The following is a 20,356-nucleotide window of genomic DNA, read 5'->3' as shown; positions in this document are numbered from 1 at the left end:
CATGGCTCATTTACCTCTGGTGGTTTTGCACAAACCCAAAGTGCTTTGTGGCTGGATTAAAAGTCTGTGGCGACTTTTCGGTGTCTGTATATGAACTTGAAATTAAGCGAGAACGTTCTTAACCAGTAACCTACTTATTTCTGAAGCTAATTTTCTTCAAGGCAAAGGAGCAGAATCATCGCTCTGGTGACCATGGTGCTGAGCAAGCTGGGACACTTGTCCTGTCTTGGCACTAAGCTCTCGTTGGTGCTGCAAATAGCTGATGGAAGTCAGAACTCATTATTTCTAACAATTGAGACACACATAAAAATGGATATTTCGGTTAATTTACGCCTTATAATGAGGCATTCAAGGGAGAATAAATAATAACCCGGTGGGAAACTCCATGACACTGGAAATGAAAGGTACGAAGGGTTATAATTATTCCAGCCATAAAATTTATCCTGGCTTCCTCTCATCCCTTTGACCTGTTTCCCTCCACCATAATATTTCTTCCTATGTAATGTTTCCTGTCTTGGTTTTTGCTTGTTTTCTATTGTGATAAACACCATGACCAAACACAGTTTGGGGAGGAAAGAGTTAATTTTGCTCATATGTGGCAGATGAGGAAAGCCACAGCAAGAACCTGCAGGAAAGAACTGGAGCGGAGACCCCATGGAGGAACTCTACTTACTGGCTGCTCACGTGGTTCGTTCACGTTGGTTTCTTGGACAACCCAGGAGCACCCGCCCATCCAACCTTTAATCGAGAAACTACCCCACAGGTCTGATGACCACTCAGTCTGAGTCTAGATAATGGAAGTGTCTTTTTCAGATCCTTCTTCCTAGATGACCAAGACTTGCATTGACTTGACAAAACAAAGAAGAACAACAACAAAACAAACAGACAAACAAAAAACCAACGAGCACGTGTAGTAGAATTTGTTATAACTATCATTTATTATCTGTCATGTGTAGTATGTCAGAAACACAGATGGATATTGTGTGTGTTTCCCCACAATGGCACGAATAATACATTCATAAAGAACATTGATCGTGGTGGCAGCAGCTTGCCAACTGCTCTTGAATTTATCGTGTTACCTGGTCAAAGCAAGCACAGGTTCTTTTCGCCAAATGCCAGCAACTAAAACTAACTCCTATATTATACATTTTACATCATATTGTAAATACCCATCTGTCTGTCCTCTATGTATATATTTATGTCTCTTATAGAAGATCAGAAGAAAGAGAAGCTTTTTCTTCTGTTATCCCCTGTCCCCAGTTACCCCAACCTCTGTGTCCTCCCATTACAATATGAGAATTATCTGGAGAAAGGAATATAAGCTTGTCTATGTTTCATTGTATGCCGGGTTGGACAGGAAGGGGTCAAAGATTGTGAAGGTACAAAGTCCTTCCTTTGCAAGTCGAACAGAATAACTACTTGCTGTATTTGTCCTCCTGTGTTTCTTTACTGAGCAGACCTGAGTTAAATCTGAATGGGAGGTGTGAATAATTTAAGGCGCTCTTCACACTTGGCTGATTCCTAGGGCAGAACATGGTTAGAAATTGCAAAGGCTCAGCTTATTTTTTTTCTTTTTAATCCTTTTCATTTTAGGGGTGTGATGAAAGTTGATATAAACCTTCAGAAAGTGGACATTGACCAATGTTCGAGCGATGGCTGGTTTTCAGGGACTCACAAATGCCACCTGAACAACTCAGAGGTAAGAATATAAGGAGAAGGTCCAACAAAATCAGAAGTGAAGACACGGATGCCTCTCACACATGTTTTCTTTGCGTGGGCGAATGTCCATGTGCATCCTTCTGGGGAAAAAAAAAAGAATCTGTGCAGATCTCAGTTCTGTCAAATGAACTGAAGGGAGGTGGGGGCAGGGAAACACAATTTTTGCAAAGGAACCGTTTCGAGGACTCTTAAGACGAGGCTACAAGAAAGGTTATGTCTGAAATGTGACTTTAATTAAAGGCTGATTTTATTCTCCAAAATGAGCTCGAGGTGGAAAACAGTCATGGAACGAGAGAACAGTCCCAGCGGGAACAAACAGATTAAGCGTCTTTTAATGCGTGGTGATGCTTATTGTCACATTTGTGGGATCCATTCAGACACATTGCCATCTGCTAAAAGGCTGTAGAGCAGGTATGGCAGGGCAATTTGGAAAACAAGGAGAAAATTATATGCAGGGGCCTGGAGAGGGATTGTAAGGAAAGTTGGCTTGGTTTGTTTTCAATAGGAGGGTATTTTTACAAAGTCAAATGTCTTGAGCTTTTTCCAGATGTAAATAACAGTTGTGCTCAATTATATATATGGTTTTAAAGAAAGGGCATTTAAGCCCTCAGGATGTTTGCCATTAAGTACTTCTTTGTGTCAATGCAATTATATGTGCATAGGTATATGCATGTACATATATGGATATATTCTTGTATGTATACTATGTGCACACCAAACAATTCCATGCTATTATAGATCATTCAGAAACCTCCCAAGATCACCATACACCCAATAATCTTCCAAAGTCTCGCACTCCAGTATCTGTCACATATATGTTTATCTACTTCCATGCTTCTTCACAGTATCCTCCAAATCTCCCTCCCCAAGTATTCCAATGCCTCTGTGATTTCCCGTGTCCTTCTATCTATGGTACCTCCATCATGTTCCTGTGATACTACTTGGCCTCTTTGGTTTCTCTTTGGTTCAAGCATGTTCCCAAATCTTTCCCACATCTGTATAACTTTCATGTAGCCACCCCTCTGCAGTTCAACGTTTTCCTTTGGATGACTCTGGCAATTGCAAACATATAAATTTCAATTGGTCATTGGTGATTGTCCTTAGTTATTATCCCCATAGCAATTATATGTGGGAGATACAGGAAGATAGACCCTTCTTAGTTCGTAATAATTTTTGTGTCATGCTTGTTTCTTTACAACATTCATTCTTTTAACTGGATGGTTGTATTAACCAAGAACTGCATTTAGAAGACTGATTTGCTTTCATTGAATCTGCGACATTAATTTTCCGAGTCTTATGTACTTCACTTTCAGAGCTTTCAAATAAGTTATTTCAAGCAACTACAGTGTTTTTAGATCCTGATGAACAACGATTAGGTTGAAATATGTGGCTTTTAGGATTATATGTGGGAGCCTTATATTTATTCAATTTATCATGAAACTTTTGAAACGCATATTCTTTAGGACCATTGGCAATTCAATGACTCATTTGAAAATGCTGTAGCAAGAAGCTCAGTGCCCAAATGTAATATCAAGAGGCTGAAATGAGGAGCTGGACAGAGGACTCAGTGTTTAGAACCCTGGCTGCTGAGCAGAGCCCCAGGTTCAGTTTCCAGAATACACAGCTCTGGTAAGAAGTACCATGGAGATCTAGAGCCCTATTCTGGTCTCTGATAGTTTCAGACACACATCTGGTATGCATGCACACATACAGGCAAAACACTCACACTCATAAAATAAACTATTTTTCCCCCTCAGGAACAAAGAAAAGACAATGTAGATTTTGCCTTAGAACCTGGCTCTCTCCCAGTTCTGTGGCTTTTCCAGGTAATCAAGTTGAAAGTAAGGGATTTTGCTAATGACTGGCGCAGCTTGAGGCCTATACCATGAGAAGGAGCCCAGCACTGACACTGCCTGGAGGGCCAGGACTCAGATGCTGGATAACTCTAGAGACCTAGGTTAGAACCAAACACAACAGGAAAGAATGTCAATGAAATGATTCCCGAGACACTTCCCCCAGCAACTGAAGGAAAACAGATGCAGAGAGACCTGTAGGCACATATTAGGTAGAGCTTGGGGAATCTTGTGAAAGAGAGGGAGTCAGGATTGTAGGAGCCAGAGAGGTCAAGGACAGAAATCACAGTAAATACCATAGATTAACTCACAGCATCAACTAACCAGGGCTCACGGGGCGCACAGAGCATGAACAGCAACCAGGGAGCCTGCATGGGCCTGACTTAGGCCCTCTGCATGTATGTTATAGTTGTGTAGCTTGCTCTTCTTGTGGGACTCCTTACAGACTCAGTCTGCTTTCGGCCAATTGTCCTCCTACTGGGTTACCTCATTCAGCTTTAATAGGAGAGGCGTGTCTAGTCTGGGTATGCCCTGTTTGGTTGGTATCCATTGGAGGACAGCCCTTTTCTAAAGGAAAAAGGAAGAGAGGTGGGTGGGACAGGAGAGGGAGAACAGGGGTGAAGGGGTTTGGAAGGAAGGAGGGAGGTAAAAATGCCACAGGGATACAATATGTGAGAGAAGGCTAGATAGGGAAATCAAGAAAAAAAGGAAGTGGACTGGCGGTGGTGGTGCACGCCTATAATCCCAGTACCCTGGGAGGCAGAGGCATGCAGATTTCTGAGTTCGAGGCCAGCCTGGTCTACAGAGTGAGTTCCAGGACAGCCAGGGCTACACAGAGAAACCCTGTCTCGAAAAAACCAAATCAAACAAAAAAACAAAAAACAAACAAACCAAAAAGAAAACCAAAAAGAAAAAGAAAAAAAGGACGTAAGGGTTTTTGGTTCTGGGTTGGCCTCAGGATGGTCTTGGTGGGGTGGTGTTTCTTACACAAGGGCTGTTTGTCATGGAGCTAGTCACACTTCTCTGAGCTCCTAAGGTCTCCTCCGGAAGCTGCAGTAGCTGCATATCACACCTGATGTCTAGGTATCAGGAAGCCCTTTCTTTCAGTTTCTTTTCTGCTGGTGTGAATTGGAGATTAGAACTTAGCTTTTCTTGAAGAATTCGCTTCTTGACAAATCAAAGAAAAATCTCCTGCTTGGGGGATTTTTTTTTTTTCATCTGCTCTGGTGTTCTTTTGTCCTGACCCTGTGATTCTAATTCCAGGGCTATTGTAGAATCTGGCATCTACCAGAAAATACTTAATAGGCGTCATATTTTTACGATGCAGGTTTTATCTTTGTGAATATGTGTCATCAGAAACCAAGACACCAATCAGTTTGGAGAAGGAGCTCTATTTTGCTAATGTTTAGTATTCTCCTCCTGTTAATTGCAGAGGGATGCATACATGTCCAAATCTTCAGCAGGACAAACTTTACTTTGTAATTTTCAGGGAATATTGACTTTTCAGCTCCTGAAACAAGACATCTGTAAAGCAGGGTCGATGTTGGAAATGGCAGACAGATGTGGGACAATGACAGATGCCCCGGAAACACTGCTGAGTTCGAATAGCCAGGTCTGGAACTAGCCTCACTCAAGACACATAGCAAAGTGGATCCGAGACCACTTCTGAGGATGGAGTGCCCGGTGGTTCTGCCTAACTGACCCAATCCCCGCAGAATGGGCTGGACCATATTTTCAGTATCAATTTAATTCTCAGATGATTTTCCTATCATTGAGCACACAAAAAATTCTGTTGTCTAGTTAATTAGAAATACAAAATGGATTGATTTTCATTTTCAAAGTCTCCTTTTATGTATTTCTACTATAGCAATAAAGAAAAGTTGAAAATGAAAGTACTAAGACCATTGCTTTAAGCTGCTTGGTTATAGGGCTTTAGTGAACATCAGGTGCCTCCTAAATTTTTTTAAATTTATTTTTTTATTTATTGAAAAGGAAGTAAAGGGAAGTAAAAACACTTTATGATAAAATTAAAGATTTACATGGAAAATATTTCAGATAAATACATTAAAATTGACAATTTTCATGGAAAATTAAGGAGTAAAGTGGTAGACATGTAAAACATTGCTAAATTAATTAAAATATGGGATAAAAACATTTTATGATAGAATTGAAGATTTACGTGGAAAATATTTCTGATAAAACTGTAGAAAAATGAAGAAAACATGTTAGAATTGAAGATTATCATGGAAAATTTTATATAGATATAATAATGGTAGGCATAAAAGTATTCCTAGGTTGATTACAAGTAGAATTATAAAAATTTTCTGATAAACTTGAAGATTTACATGGAAAATATTTCTGATAAAATTGTAGAAATATATAGAAAAACTTTTAATAATAATAATAAACTCTTTAATTGTTTAAATTAAAGATTATCATGGAAATTATATAGATAAAATGGTAGGCATAAAGATAATTCTGAGTTGATTGAAGGTAACATTTTCAGATAACTTTGAAGATTTACATGGAAAATATTTCTGGTAAAATTCAAGAAATAAATAGACAAACATGTTAAAATTGACTATTTCATGGAAAATTTTGCATAAAAATGGTTGATGTAAAAACTCTTTCTAAATTAATTGAAGGTAGAATTAGAAACATTTGTGATAAAATCAAAGATTAACATTGGAAACATTTCTGATAAAATGTTTATATACTTCTGGAGGAAGTATATTAAAAAGACCTATTAAAATTGAAGATTGTCATGAAAAATAATGCATATAAAATGGTAGACATAAAAGAAATACTAAATTAATCAAAACGGGAATTATAAACATACTCTGATAAAATTGAAGATTTACATGAGAAATATTTCATTAGTCTATGTCTTTTTATTGGGGAGTTGAGACCATTGTTGTTAAGAGATATTAAGGAAAGTGATTGTTGCTTCCTGTTATTTTTGATGTTATTTTTATGTTTGTGTTGGTATCTTCTTTTGGGTTTGTTGGAAGAAGATTACATTCTTGCTTTTTCTAGGGTGTAGTTTCCCTCCTTGTGTTGGCTTTTTCTATCAATTAACGTTTGTAGGGCTGGATTTGTAGACAGATATTGTGCAAATTTGGTTTTATCATGGAATATCTTGCTTTCTCCATCTATGACGATTGAGAGTTTTGCTGGGTATAGTAGCCTGGACTGGCATTTGTGCTCTCTTAGGGTCTGTATGAGGTCTGTCCAGGATCTTCTAACTTTCATTGTCTCTGGTGAGAAGTCTGGTGTGATTCTTATAGGTCTGCCTTTATAAGCTACTTGCCCTTTTCCCCTTACTGCTTTTAATATTCTTTGTTTTGTGAATTTGGTGTTTTGATTATTATGTGCCTGGAGGATTTTCTGTTCTGGTCCAGTTTGTTTGGAGTTCTGAAGGCTTCTTGTATGTTCATGGGCATCTCTTTCTCTAGGTTAGGGAAGTTTTCTTCTACAATTTTGTTGAAGATATTTACTGGGTATTTAAGATGTAAATCCTCGCTCTTATCTATACCTATAATCTTTAGGTTTGGTCTTCTCATTGTGTCCTAGAGTTTCTGGATGTTTTGAGTTACCAGCTTTATGCATTATGCATTTTCTTTAACTGTTGAGTCAATGTTTTCTATGGTATCTTCAGTACCTGAGATTCTTTGTTCTATCTCTTGTGTTCTGTTGTTGATGCTTGCATCTGTGGCTCCTGGATTCTTTCCAAGGTTTTCAATCTCTAGAGATGTCTCACTTTGTGATTTCTTTATTGTTTCTACTTCCACTTTTAGATCCTGGATGGTTTTGTTCAGTTCCTTCACTTGATTGTTTGTGTTTTCCTGTAATTTGTTAAGGGATTTTTGTATTTCTTCTTTAAGGGCTTCTGCATGTTGACCCATGATCTCCTGTATTTCTTTAAGGAATTATTGCGTTTCATCTTTAAGGGCTTTTACCTGTTGACCGATGTTCTCCTGTATTTCTTTTCTTTTTTCTTTCTTTCTTTTTTTTTGTTTTTTTTTGTTTGTTTGTTTTTGTTTTGTTTTGTTTTTTGAGACAGGGTTTCTCTGAATAACCGTGGCCGTCCTGGAACTCACTCTGTAGACAAGGCTGGCCTCGAACTCAGAAATCTGTCTGCCTCTGCCTGCCAGAGTGCTGGGATTACAGGCGTGTGCCACCACGGCCAGGATTCTCCTGTATTTCTTTAAAGGAGTTATTTAAGTCTTTCTTGAAGCCCTCTATCAGCATCATGAGATACAATTTTAAAATCCAACTCTTGCTTTTCCAATGTGTTGGGGTATCCTGGACTTGCTGTGGTGGGAGATCTGGGTTCTGATGTTGGCATGTGGCATTGGTTTCTGTTGGTAGGGTTCTTGTGCTTGCCTTTTGCCATCTGGTGCTAGTTGGTATTGTTGTCTCTGGCTGGAGTTTGTTCCTCCTGTGGGCCTGTAAGCCTGTGTCCTTACTCTTCTGAACTCAAAAGTGAAAGCACTGCTGGGAGATCTCTCTCTCTCCTGGCATGGCTATGCACAGAAGACTGTGGAGTTTCCCGGATCCCTGGTGCCAATGGTGGTGGGAAGACTTCTGTCCCAGCTGCTCCACTGATCTTAGGCCCTGTGTGCTCCTAGTGGGTCCCCTCCAGAGAGAAGGTGGAGATCTCACCTCTGTGCTCTAAAGTGAAAGCCTGCTGGGAGATCACTCCCTCCTGATGGGCTATGCACAGAAGGTTGTGGAGTCTCCTGGCTCCCTGGTGCAAATGGAGATGGAAAGTCTTTTGTCCCAGCTGCTCCACTGATCACAGAAGGCTGTGGAGTCTCCTGGCTCCCTGGTGCAAATGGAGGTAGGAAGACTTCCGTTCTAGCTGCTCAACTGATCTTAGGCCCTGTGTGCTCCTTGCTGGTCCCCCCCAGAGAGCACCTCCTAAAATTTTAATATACAGAGCATACAATTTTTTATAATGTTTATATATCATTTTATAAACCAGGAAACATAATCAAGTTGGCCTAAAGATGGGATACTTTGATGAAGTTGGTATTATTTTGTAAAAGCAATAATATCTTTAATGACAGTATTGCAGTTAACTAGCACTTTTGTAAACTTAAAAATTCTTTTTGTAAATTTTTTTTGATTGAGAAAGTTACAACTTGTTAACATTATTAAAATAGTTTATTCCTTGGGAATTCAGTGATCCAAAGATTTCTAAGGTCAGCTGGTTTTAGCATCTGTTGCAGTGATAAATGCACTTTGCAAGGATATATTCATCCAAAGGGATGGAAGCAGCTGTTGACTCTTTTTGCTAAATCATGTTGCCTATTTTTCAGTTTTATTTATGAGTTTTTTTTAAAGGGTTATGCAACTAATCTGGGCATATAGTTATATAATCCTTTATATATAAATGTATATATGATATATATTTATATTAAATATATCAGATATGTTATATGTCATATATATGTTATATATAATTTAAATCAGCTTATTCTCTTCTTGTGGGGTTGATTGGGAACTTTTATCTTCAAGTTTACATTGCAGGGCTCTGAACATTTGTAGATTTTGGCAACAAAATTCACATAACACTGGAAACATTTTGAAATAGACATTTTCAGTTATTCTCACTTTGAGATACTTTTTCAGAATTGTTAAAATGTCACTTTGGGAGATGGAAAGATGTCTCAGCAGTTAGAATGCATACTTCTATTACAGAGGACCTGAGTTGGTTCCTAGCATCCATATTGAAGGGCTTACAGCTGTCTGTAAGTCCACCTACAGGGGACTTGATGCCGTCTCCTGGACTTAGTAGACACCTATACTCACATCAGCTTATACTCTCATTCATATACACACGTATGTGCACATTTAAAATAAAAATAAATATTAAATGTAACTCTGGGGTTGGGGAGATTGCATATATCCATATATGTAACACACACACACATACATACACACACACACACACACACACACACACAGATAGCATCCCCCATGTCTCTCCATGTCAATGGAATGTAATGTGTCTATAACTTCACATCATTCTAATTAGAAAACATGCTTGAAAATGTAAGAATGGACATTATTTATGAGTATATATATATATGAAGTGTATGCAAAGAGGAATTTAAGCAAAGAATTAAAGAAAGCATCACTTGGCCCTTCTTTTGAAATGATTTCCTTGAGCATAATGGGATTTCCAGCTCTCTCAGAGATCTTCAGCTTAGTTTCTGATTTAGTGAAAAAACTGGAAGCAGCTGTTTATTAGTTCTTGTGTGCATGACACTTGTTTTCAGTGGAATTTTTAGAAACATTATTCTGGAATTGTGCTGTCTACTGCGAGAGGCACTAGCCATATGTAGCAGCTAGTATTAATTTGTAACAAATAAAATTGAGTAAAATGAAAAATACCAGGCAAATGGCCTCCATAACCTTATTCAAGCGTTTTATAGCTACTTGTAATCAAGTGTCTACCATATTGGACACAGAAGCAGCCAGCTAATTCTGGAAGATAAACTAGCTCATGGTGCATAGGGGACACAGGTTTTGAAGGCTTTCAAATCTCTGAGTTTTTACAGTTGAATCAGTAACACTGCCTTCCGATTCACTGAGGGACATTAAGGACGAGCTTGAACTGGGTATTGCCTACTGAAATCTTCCCTTGAGCTACCGTATTATTCCAGTGGAAATGGAGTGAGGCCAGAGTCAACAGGGCAGCTGGTGCTGGAACCCTGGACGTCAGAAGTGCCAAGGCAAGAGGATGGTGAGTTTAGGGCATGTGCTCTTGCATGCCTTTATTTCATGCTAGAAATGGACAAAAAGTCTTCTAGCAAATGGAACGTGGTGAATTGGCCATTGCCCGGATGTTTAAACACGGCTCACGCTGTGCCACGGCTTTTCTTTTCACTTCTGTTAGCACAGAGTGCCCATTTAAAGGGACGAAAAGCTTCCTTACCAGAATGAAGAACAGGCGAGCGCATCCTTTGAGGTGTGTCACAGGGTGCCAGGTGCCGAGCAGAAATCTGAAGGCAGCCCTCTGTTGATGTCTGCTCTTCATCCTCACACATTGGTTCTGCTCTCTTCTACAGTAGCTTCCAAATTAAAAATGGAAACCCCTTTCTCAGCTATTCAGAGGTTATTTTCAGCCACTATTAAGTTCTCTTTCCATTAGGTTAAATATCTTGTGGTTCAGTAAGACAGTCTTGCTTTATGGAAGAGCTGAATGAGGCCCAAGCCCAGCTGAGTGAATTTCCCTAATTTGTTTTCAGAATTGTGAATCATTAACCTGTTTGGATTTTTTACATGATCCTTTTTTTTCCTGCTAAAATTAATAGGTGCTGATTTTTTTTTTTTTTTTTTTGGAGGTTTGATATGTTCTTGAGAGTTCCTAAACTTGATTCATACAAATTGATGAGATAAAGCTTGGTTCTCAGTTCCATGCTCCCAGCAACTGAAACAAGGGTACACAGTGCCCTTTGCCATTTTGTGGTCTGGGAGAATACTAATCTTTTGTAGGACACTGAAAGACATCGAAGCTTTGTAGTTATCTAGACATCTCCTTCACAAGAATACTACTACCTACCTTCTCTTATGTACCATTGCAAGTTGTGGGTTGTATTCTTCCTAAATGGCAGATTATGGCTTCTAATGCTGTCTCATGCAAGCCCCTTTACTTTAGTTTCCTCAGATTTAATTATCTACTAGCTTTCTCTGTTTGAAATTTGCTGAACACAGTTTCATTGGAAATTTAATAATCAACAATGTGTACATTTGATTTTCTAAGGGGTACTTCTTTGATAGATTAACTCAAATCTTGTACAGGTGTGTGTGTGTGCACGTGCGTGCACATGAGTGTGATAGAGACTTACCATGTGGTGCTGGCTAACCTAGTACCTAGGCTAGGCTCAGGGTTGCAACAATTACCTGCCCCACCTCAGTTTCTAAGTGCTAGTGTTATAGGTGTGTGTTCCAAGTGTATTCCTTATCGCTAAAATAACATGGAATAACAAAGGTAATCATAAATTAAATAAATCACTTCATTCTTGGGAAATTCAGGAAAATTGAAAATGCCATTGATGAAGTACTAAGTGACTAACACACATACAGAATATGAACTTGGACACATGGAAATAAATAATCCTTATCATAAAAAACAAACTTTACACGGTTCTAAGAAGTGAAAGTGTTTTGGCTACTAGATTGGCAAACCATAGTTCCTGCGCTCAAGAAGCCGAGGCAGAGGAATTATTAACTAAAGAACAATCTGGGACATAGTAAGACCTCATCTCATCAAACCAAACAAACAATTATTATACTGTGTGGTGAATTATACTTTCACTCAGAATTGGTAGAAATGGAGCTGTGATTGAACTTTCTGGTAAGATGGTAAAACTACTCTAATTAGTACACACTTCTTGGTTAAAACCGTTTTTTCAGCTTCTTGTGTTTGCCAAAGAAAATCTTCTGAAACTGCTATGCACATCTGTGTGCCACAGAATTAGTTACAGTAGGGTGCACTGAAAATTTGGAAACAAATGTGCAATACAGAATTGGCCAAATAAATTATGATGTGTTAAAATATAATACCATATTGCAACTTGAAATGAATTCCATTCTTTACTCATTGACATATAGTGGTAATAGAAATGGGTTCTCCAGTATGATTTGACAATTTTGAGGACTCAGAGGTTGCTGAGAACAATCATGATAGGAGGAAGTCTTTCTCATGTATTTAGTAGGTGGGTAGGGGCTTGGTAAGATGCCAAATTGCCAACCCCCCCTTTATGCTGAGACTTTGGATAAAAACTTTGGAAATCAATGTAGGGTGGTTTGTATAAGACAGCTCCCACTGTCTTACTGTAGGCTATTTCTTCATATGTGAAAAATGGCAACAGGAAGCCTCTGAACATGTAATGACCAAAAATTAATTGAAATCCAACATGGCATGGATGCCAGATGTTGCAGGAAAGGTTCTCTCTTGCAGTCATGGCTGCCCTACAATCTTGCTTCTGAGCACACACAGGTCATACCACCCTATCCTTTCCAAGAGTAACAAGTACTCAGAACTGCTGAGCCCTTCTCCAGTCTCAGCATTTGTGCTTTTATAGAAACTTAACATATAATGATGGTAAAATATTCTTTTACTATTTTCTCACTATCATATATGTATATCCCTGATATGGTGTGTTAGAATGTTTGTTTTTTAAAAAACTGTTGACTTGATGATTGGAATATCATAAAAATGATTAAATGAATTTTTGCTTGGGATTAAGACAGACATTCTTAATTTTATAGCCCTAAACATACTCCTGCAATTTTATGCTACATATTTATTCAGAGATGTTCTCAGCATCCATAACTATGAAATCAAACTAGTTATCAATTTTGAACAACTTTGAAGACACAGTATCAAAAATCCAGTAATATTTAATTCTTTATATAAGAACAAATAAGCACACCTATCTCATTAACATGGAAATTACTTTCAACTTTAGTAAATGCTAAAGTTATCTGTAAACCCAAGAATTATTTCAAAAGAAAACTTAAACTTATTGTTAACAATTACTTTAAAATTTATTATTAGTGTCTTTTGATTTCTGGACTGTCCAAAATTTTACAAAAATAAGAACATCATAAAACCTTATTCTTGAGGGTTACATGTAAAATCACACATGCATTAATCCTATCATGTAGTGATGGACTCTACCTCGAGCTACCATCTCTAGCCTTCTATTCCTGTTTCCTAGGCTAGTCTTGAACTTGTTATCCTTCTGAGTCAACTTCCAAGTGCTGGGATTGCAGATGTGTGCCACCATTTTTCCCCCTAGGGATCTAGACTATTGCGTTTTCTTTGCTCAAGCACAAAGTCTATGAGATCCTCAAAGTACCAGTACTTTGAGTATCCTTTATATCACCAGTACATCCTGGTGATATAAAGTTTGTTTTGGAATTTTCATGAAAGAAAATATTAACCAATAACAAAGTCAGGGTCATGTAATATATAGTCACCCTGAGTGATAGCTACTGGAGTTATTTCTGTTGTGGCACATGAGGAAACTACGAGCTACAGCTTGACCAAGGTAAACATATCTAGTGTGGTGGTTTAGAAAGCTAAGCTCCAGGAAGGTGGTAGAGGTGATGGATGACTGCTTGGAAAGACTCTGACCAGTAGGGACTGCGGGACGACATCGCTGTCATTCCTCAGACCAGTAAGTGACCCTATCTTGGAGGCATGCAAGTGATGACTGCAAGAGTTTTATTTTACCTTAGATTTTTTTTAATTCTTTGAGAATTTCATACATCTATACAGTGAAATTTGATTCTATGCACTTTCGATTTCTCCCCTCCCAACTCTCCCCTTTGCTTCTCCTGACACATCATAAGTCATTGTCTTCCTCCTGTTCTTCACCTTCTTTCTTGTCTCCTTCCTTCTCCCTTGAAGTGGAAACTTATTGGTTTTTTGGAAAGTTGGTTAGTTGAATGGTCTTTTGCTGAGGCAACATGTGAATGAATGTTTCATTAATGTGGACACAGGTATGAAGGGCAAAGGCAGACTTGTGAAGGAATGTTTTGCTGAAGCAGACACAGGAGAGAGGATGTTCTAAGAACGTGAAAAGACTCATGATGATTGATTCTTTGCTAACAACACACATGTGTTGGTCCGCCTTACATTGTGTAGTTGCGCATTTGTCGGGATTCTGAGGACTTGGGCTGATTAGATGTAGTTTCTGAGGCAAGACAAGTGCTGAGGTAAGGCTGTGAAGGACACGTGAAGCTAGCAGGGTATAAATAGGACTGGATGGGCATTGCAGGAGGCTGAGTTAGGCTTGCTTATAGAGCTAGCTGTGCAACACTTGTGAGTCTCAAGCCTTCACTGATCTTCGCTTCCCTGAGAAAGGCACAGTGGAGAAATTCTCCTGTTGTTCCTGTTGGTACCTCCTGCTGACTGGACTGCTAGTATATCCATGAAGTGTTTGCAAATGGATTGAGCTGCTGCTGCTGACCTGTGAACTGAATTGCCAATTTCCAGACAACACAGACAGAAGTTGCTCCAAAGATCCTCTTTTTTTAAACTGGTTATTTTATTTATTTACATTTCAAATGTTATTCCCCTTCCCACTTTCCCCTCTGAAAATTCCCTATCTCACCCCTCCCCCTGCTTCTACAAGGATGCTCACCCACTCACACACCCACTCTGGCCTCACCACACTAGCATTCCTCTGTGCTGGAGCAGCAAGCCTTCACAGGACCAAGGGCCTCCCCTTCCATTGGTGCTAGATAAGGCCATCCTCTGGCATACATGAGGCTGGACCCATGGGTCCCTCCATGTACTCTTTGGCTGATGGTTTAGTACCTGGGAGCTCTGAGGGGTCTGGTTGGTTGATATTATTGTCCTTCCTATGTGGTTGCAGACCCCTTCAGCTCCTTCAGTCCTTCCCCTAACTCCTCCATTGGGAACTTGATATGGATGTCCCCTGAGAAGCTCTGCCAGAGCCTTACCAATACAGATGCAGATGTTTGCAGCCAACCTTTGGACTGAGCACGGGGACTCTAAAAAAACATTTTTAAACAACAGGTTCACTTCACCCATATCCTTTCCTTCCCACTAGCTCTAGTGAATAGTGAAGGGAGATTAAAGAGTTTAAGAACCATCATTAAAAATATAGTTTAAAAAATATAGTTTAAAAAAATTAAAGATACATTTTTTTCTTCATTTTCCCTCCTCATCCTTTCTGATAACCTACCGAGTTCAATTAGTGTTGCCCTTATGCACACAGGTGCAGGGCCATCCAATGGAGCATGGTAATCTTACCAGTGGCAACACCAGGGTAATAGAAAAAAACAAATGATTTTTGCTCCCTCAATGACTATTGATTGCCCATAGCTCCCTGGTAAGAGATGCAGCCTGAAGAGTACCTCCCCATGTTTTCTGGAAGCTTGATTGGCTTGAGCTTGTATACAGAACCATCACGCAACAACCATGCTGCCTTTAGAGGACAGCACTTTATAGCACTTCTTACCCTTTAGCTCTTATATCCTTTCTCCCTCCTCTTATGTAACGCTCTCTGAGACTTGGAGGTAGTTGTGAGGCTGATAAAAAACATCTCATTCATGGTAAAGTACTCATAGTTCCTTATTATCAATTATGAGCCTCTAAATTGATGGGCAGTGGGAGTTTCTTTCTGGATGTGCTACTCCTGATTTTGAATGTATGATTGACACCTTGAATTGTGGAAATGTCCAGTTTGAAACAGGACCCATGGGGGTTGGTCTGAGCATCAACTGAGAGACTGGTATTGAGGGAGTCATTCTGGAGATTTAGAATACAAATTAGGATGCAGTAATACAATGTAAGTGAATGTAGAGGCTCAACTCATCATGAGCAGGGATGCCAAAATAAATATTTATGAAAATATATAGGAAAATGTTGGACTCCACTGTTGAAAATAAAATTCTGAAATGCTGCTAGGCATCTCTGAGGCGTAAAAGTCCTGAAAAGGCTGAGTTTAATGGATAAAGATCTACAGTTGGTGCAGACAGGCAAGTGTAGGCTGGGTGAGAGTATTAAATCACACACACCAATGGACATGGACTCAGAGTACCAGACTCCCTTAATCTTTTCAATTTGGTGAGGAAGCAGAGGAGGAAATTTAAAGTTAGTGAACAGATTCAGAATATGCAACTAAATTTATAGTGGAGCCAATTGGGAGGGGTAAAACTACCTATTAAACCCTTGCTTTGTCATATTCTGTAGCAGAAAAATTGCTAGTTGTCTAAATCAAGATATGAGAAGCAATCAGAGTATACAGCAAGTGCCTGAGGGTGACTTCTGGGGGTTAAATATAACTCTGCATCATTAGCTCAAGTGGGAAAGAAATATCCCATTATGACAGCAAATCAGGTCTGATCCGGCACTCTCTTCCCTGCACTTACATAAAACACGGTGGAAACTTGTCAAAGCTCTCAGTGAGGAACCAGGCTACTGATGTTCCGCAGTCCCCCTTGGAGCACAGGGAAAAACCGTGTTGCTTAGCTACAGTCTTTTGCGGATTCAGAAAGCTTGAACTGACTGTGTTATACAAGTTAAACTCCATTCCTTGACATCCATCCTTTCCCTAAGACCAAGTCTTATCTCCCATCACCTTCTTTATCTCAGTACTATGGCCATTGTGATTTCTGCTGTCTTTACTAGGTGGTACATATGTGTTTATTTAGGATTATCACTGTCTTTACCTCCCCACAGCTTGTAAATTGCAAAGAGAATGAGTAAGTTGTGGTACATGGAGTGTTGAGATGACCTCACATTGCTTTTTCCCCGGAAAGCAATGTGCAAGTAGGGTTTTGTTTTTTGGTTTTTTTCTGTCATTTGAAGTCATCGCACTTTCCCACATTTAGTTAGCATATTTACAGTTTGGGTTGCTGTTGTAGAAATTGTACAAGATCAGAGCAAATTGTTTAACACTTATTATATATGTATTTTTGTATCTCACAATGTAGATACTTGGGTACCACGGTGCCACTGGATGCTGTGTGGAGGAGTTGAGCATGGAGTGGGCCTGGGGTATGGATCTTGCCTGGGGTAGAAGGGGAAAAGAGGGGAGCTCCAGCTGGGCCCTGTGGGGAGGAGAGAGTCCTTGGCTTGCTTTGTGTGTGGCTTGGCTTGGTGGAGGCTGTGGCTGGGAGCCCTGAGAGGCCCTCTGCAGGAGATTAGGCAGCCTGCTCTTGAGGCAAAGGCTTCTTCCATTGCTCCCCACAGCAGATCCCCATGAAAAGAGACAGTCCATGGTTTTAAGGCATTTATTGTTGTGATGGAGAATGGCTATGAGTAAAACCATATCCTACTTTCTCAGGGCAGTCCTGAGGTTAATTTCCTTTTTCAGGGAGGAGTGTCTGGGAAGGAGAACTTAATTGGCTAAGCCTCCAGGCCTTTAGGTGCTTCATTAAAATGGAGATCTGTCTTGAGGCTACATGACCTGTGGTCACATCCTCTACCTGTGGAAGGGCTTAGGGTGTTGTTCTTATGTGACTGTAGAACACAAATCTATGGAGGGCTGTGCCCTTGTGTCAGGAGCCTAGTGTCTGGGAAAGTGGCAAAATGCCTGCCATTCCTCAGGGTCCCCGGGGTTTCCAGCCTATGCTTGACTAGATACCAGGCTGCCTTTCACAGTCCTACATATAACTGTATCTTCCTAAGTACATGAATATAACCTGCTCAATCTCTATAATATTACTTGTATGTTTTTAGGGCAGACCAACTGGTGTTGGACAACGAATTGGTGTGGTCTCTGGGGAAGACTATTTCTCCCACTCTCAGCATTCCTTAATTGGTGAGGTACTCTGTTGTAGGGTTAAGCCCTCCTGCCCCTTCCCCTCCAGTAGCATATCTACTGTTGTACTGCTTTAGCTCAGTCAGGTTAGTGAGACTTTGTGGATATAGCTTCTGACCTAACTAGAATACACAGTCTCACAGCAAACTCTTTATGCCTCTACATTAGTCTTTCCACCCCCTTTTCTGCAATGATCCCTGAGCCTTAGATGCAGGAGTTGTTTTGGGACTTGTATCCACAACTCTGCTTTTGATTGGTTGTGAGTTTCTGTAATGGTTTCTAATTATTGCAAAGAGAAGTCTTGATGAGAGATAAGAACTACACATTTCTGTTGATATAAAAACAAGTATTTAGAATGTAGCTAGGGATTATGGTAATTTAATAAAGTGGTGATTGTAGATTTTCCTCCAAAATATGATGAACTCACCAGCCCTGAGTAGTTGACTGGGTTTCTAACGCCAGACACAATTTTCCTCTTGTTGAATTGCCCTAAGTCTACCTTAGTTGGTTACTACTAAGGTATGTGTGCCACTACAATATGCTTAGGGTTATTTGTGATGCTGGTCATTGATGTGGTTGTATAAGATTGTTGTTGCTTCCCTCCTTTGGAAGTTTATATGGTGCATTCTGGTACTATGAAAGCTAGTACTTAGGGAGTAGTTATTCAGATAGACCCCATCTCAGGGGCCTATGGGCCCTGTGCCTGGAGTTTATGATATCTTCAGCAATAGGGACTTGACTTCCATCTATGGGGAGCAGACAAGGGCAATAGAAATAGTTTGTGATGTGTTGAGAGTTTCTTGGACAACTCTGTGCAACAATTCAAAAGGACTTCTCATGCCCGGTGTTGGGATTTTTTTTTTAATTTTTTTTATTCGATATAATTTATTTACATTTCAAATGATTTCCCCTTTTCTAGCCCCCCTGCTCCCCGAAAGTCCCGTAAGCCCCCTTCTCTTCCCCTGTCCTCCCACCCACCCCTTCCCACTTCCCCGTTCTGCTTTTGCCGAATACTGTTTCACTGAGTCTTTCCAGAACCAGGGGCCACTCCTCCTTTCTTCTTGTACCTCATTTGATGTGTGGATTATGTTTTGGGTATTCCAGTTTTCTAGGTTAACAACCACTTATTAGTGAGTGCATACCATGATTCACCTTTTGAGTCTGGGTAACCTCACTTAGTATGATGTTCTCTAGCTCCATCCATTTGCCTAAGAATTTCATGAATTCATTGTTTCTAATGGCTGAATAGTACTCCATTGTGTAGATATACGACATTTTTTGCATCCATTCTTCTGTTGAGGGATACCTGGGTTCTTTCCAGCATCTGGCAATTATAAATAGGGCTGCTATGAACATAGTAGAGCATGTATCCTTATTACATGGTGGGGAGTCCTCTGGGTATATGCCCAGGAGTGGTATAGCAGGATCTTCTGGAAGTGAGGTGCCCAGTTTTCGGAGGAACCGCCAGACTGCTTTCCAGAGTGGTTGTACCAATTTGCAACCTCTCCAGCAGTGGAGGAGTGTTCCTCTTTCTCCACACCCTCTCCAACACCTGCTGTCTCCTGAATTTTTAATCTTAGCCATTCTGACTGGTGTAAGATGAAATCTTAGGGTTGTTTTGATTTGCATTTTCCTAATGACTAAGTTGAGCATTTTTTAAGATGCTTCTCCACCATCCGAAGTTCTTCAGGTGAGAATTCTTTGTTTAACTCTGTACCCCATTTTTTAATAGGGTTGTTCGGTTTTCTGGAGTCTAACTTCTTGAGTTCTTTATATATATTGGATATTAGCCCTCTATCTGATGTAGGATTGGTGAAGATCTTTTCGGTGTTGGGATTTTTTGTTAGATGGTCTTTGACTCTTGGAGAGAGCATTCTCAGGTAAGATTGGAAATTTTTTTTTAAGCCATGTATGTATATTTCTACTTTAATTTAATGTGCACTATCGGTATTTTTAGAAAGACCGTGTGGTTCCTTGAGACTTTCCAGACAGACTTACTGACCAAGCCAGCTCAGTCAGTCAACAGGTTCTCCAGCTCATGAGTGAAGATTAAAAAGAAAGGGAAGATTAGACAATACTGTAGCATGACCCCAGCCAGTTCTGAGATTGAGGCAGGTTTATTTTTGCCCAGTCTGCTTTTATACCATTTTAATTACATGCAAGTAATAAGGTCGAGCAGTACAATAAGGAATAAGCAAGGCAATTATCAAAGTCCCTTCATCTCTCCTATGATAGCTGTTTCTAAGGGCTTTTCAGAATAACGAAAATATATGAGCCCACTTCCTTGTCCAAGCCCCAAATTAGACTCTTGCCTGAAGCTTACTTCTTTTGCTCCACCCTAAAATTAAGATTCCTACTTGAACTTACTTCCCTGTTCTAGCCTAAAATTAGATTCCTGCCTGAGCTTTCTTCCTTGCCCATGGTCAATGTCAGATTCCTGCCAAGTGGCCCCCAAAGCTCCCTACA

At 39.8% G+C, this 20,356-nt stretch overlaps 1 protein-coding gene across 1 annotated transcript in view; it reads left to right on the top strand.

Moving 5' to 3' along the window:
• Positions 1-20,356, top strand: part of Gpr158 (G protein-coupled receptor 158) — a 407,492-nt gene that overhangs the window by 36,819 nt on the left and 350,317 nt on the right. Inside the window, exon 2 of the mRNA XM_052156881.1 lies at positions 1,594-1,699. Coding sequence (XP_052012841.1) covers positions 1,594-1,699 — 106 coding nt within the window. The remainder of the gene's footprint in view (positions 1-1,593; positions 1,700-20,356) is intronic.

The sequence above is a fragment of the Apodemus sylvaticus genome, chromosome 14 (genome assembly GCF_947179515.1).
Source record: "Apodemus sylvaticus chromosome 14, mApoSyl1.1, whole genome shotgun sequence".
In the NCBI taxonomy this organism is placed as follows: domain Eukaryota; kingdom Metazoa; phylum Chordata; class Mammalia; order Rodentia; family Muridae; genus Apodemus; species Apodemus sylvaticus.
Note: the sequence above shows the minus strand (reverse complement) of the source record. Positions and strands in the feature narration are given on the sequence as shown.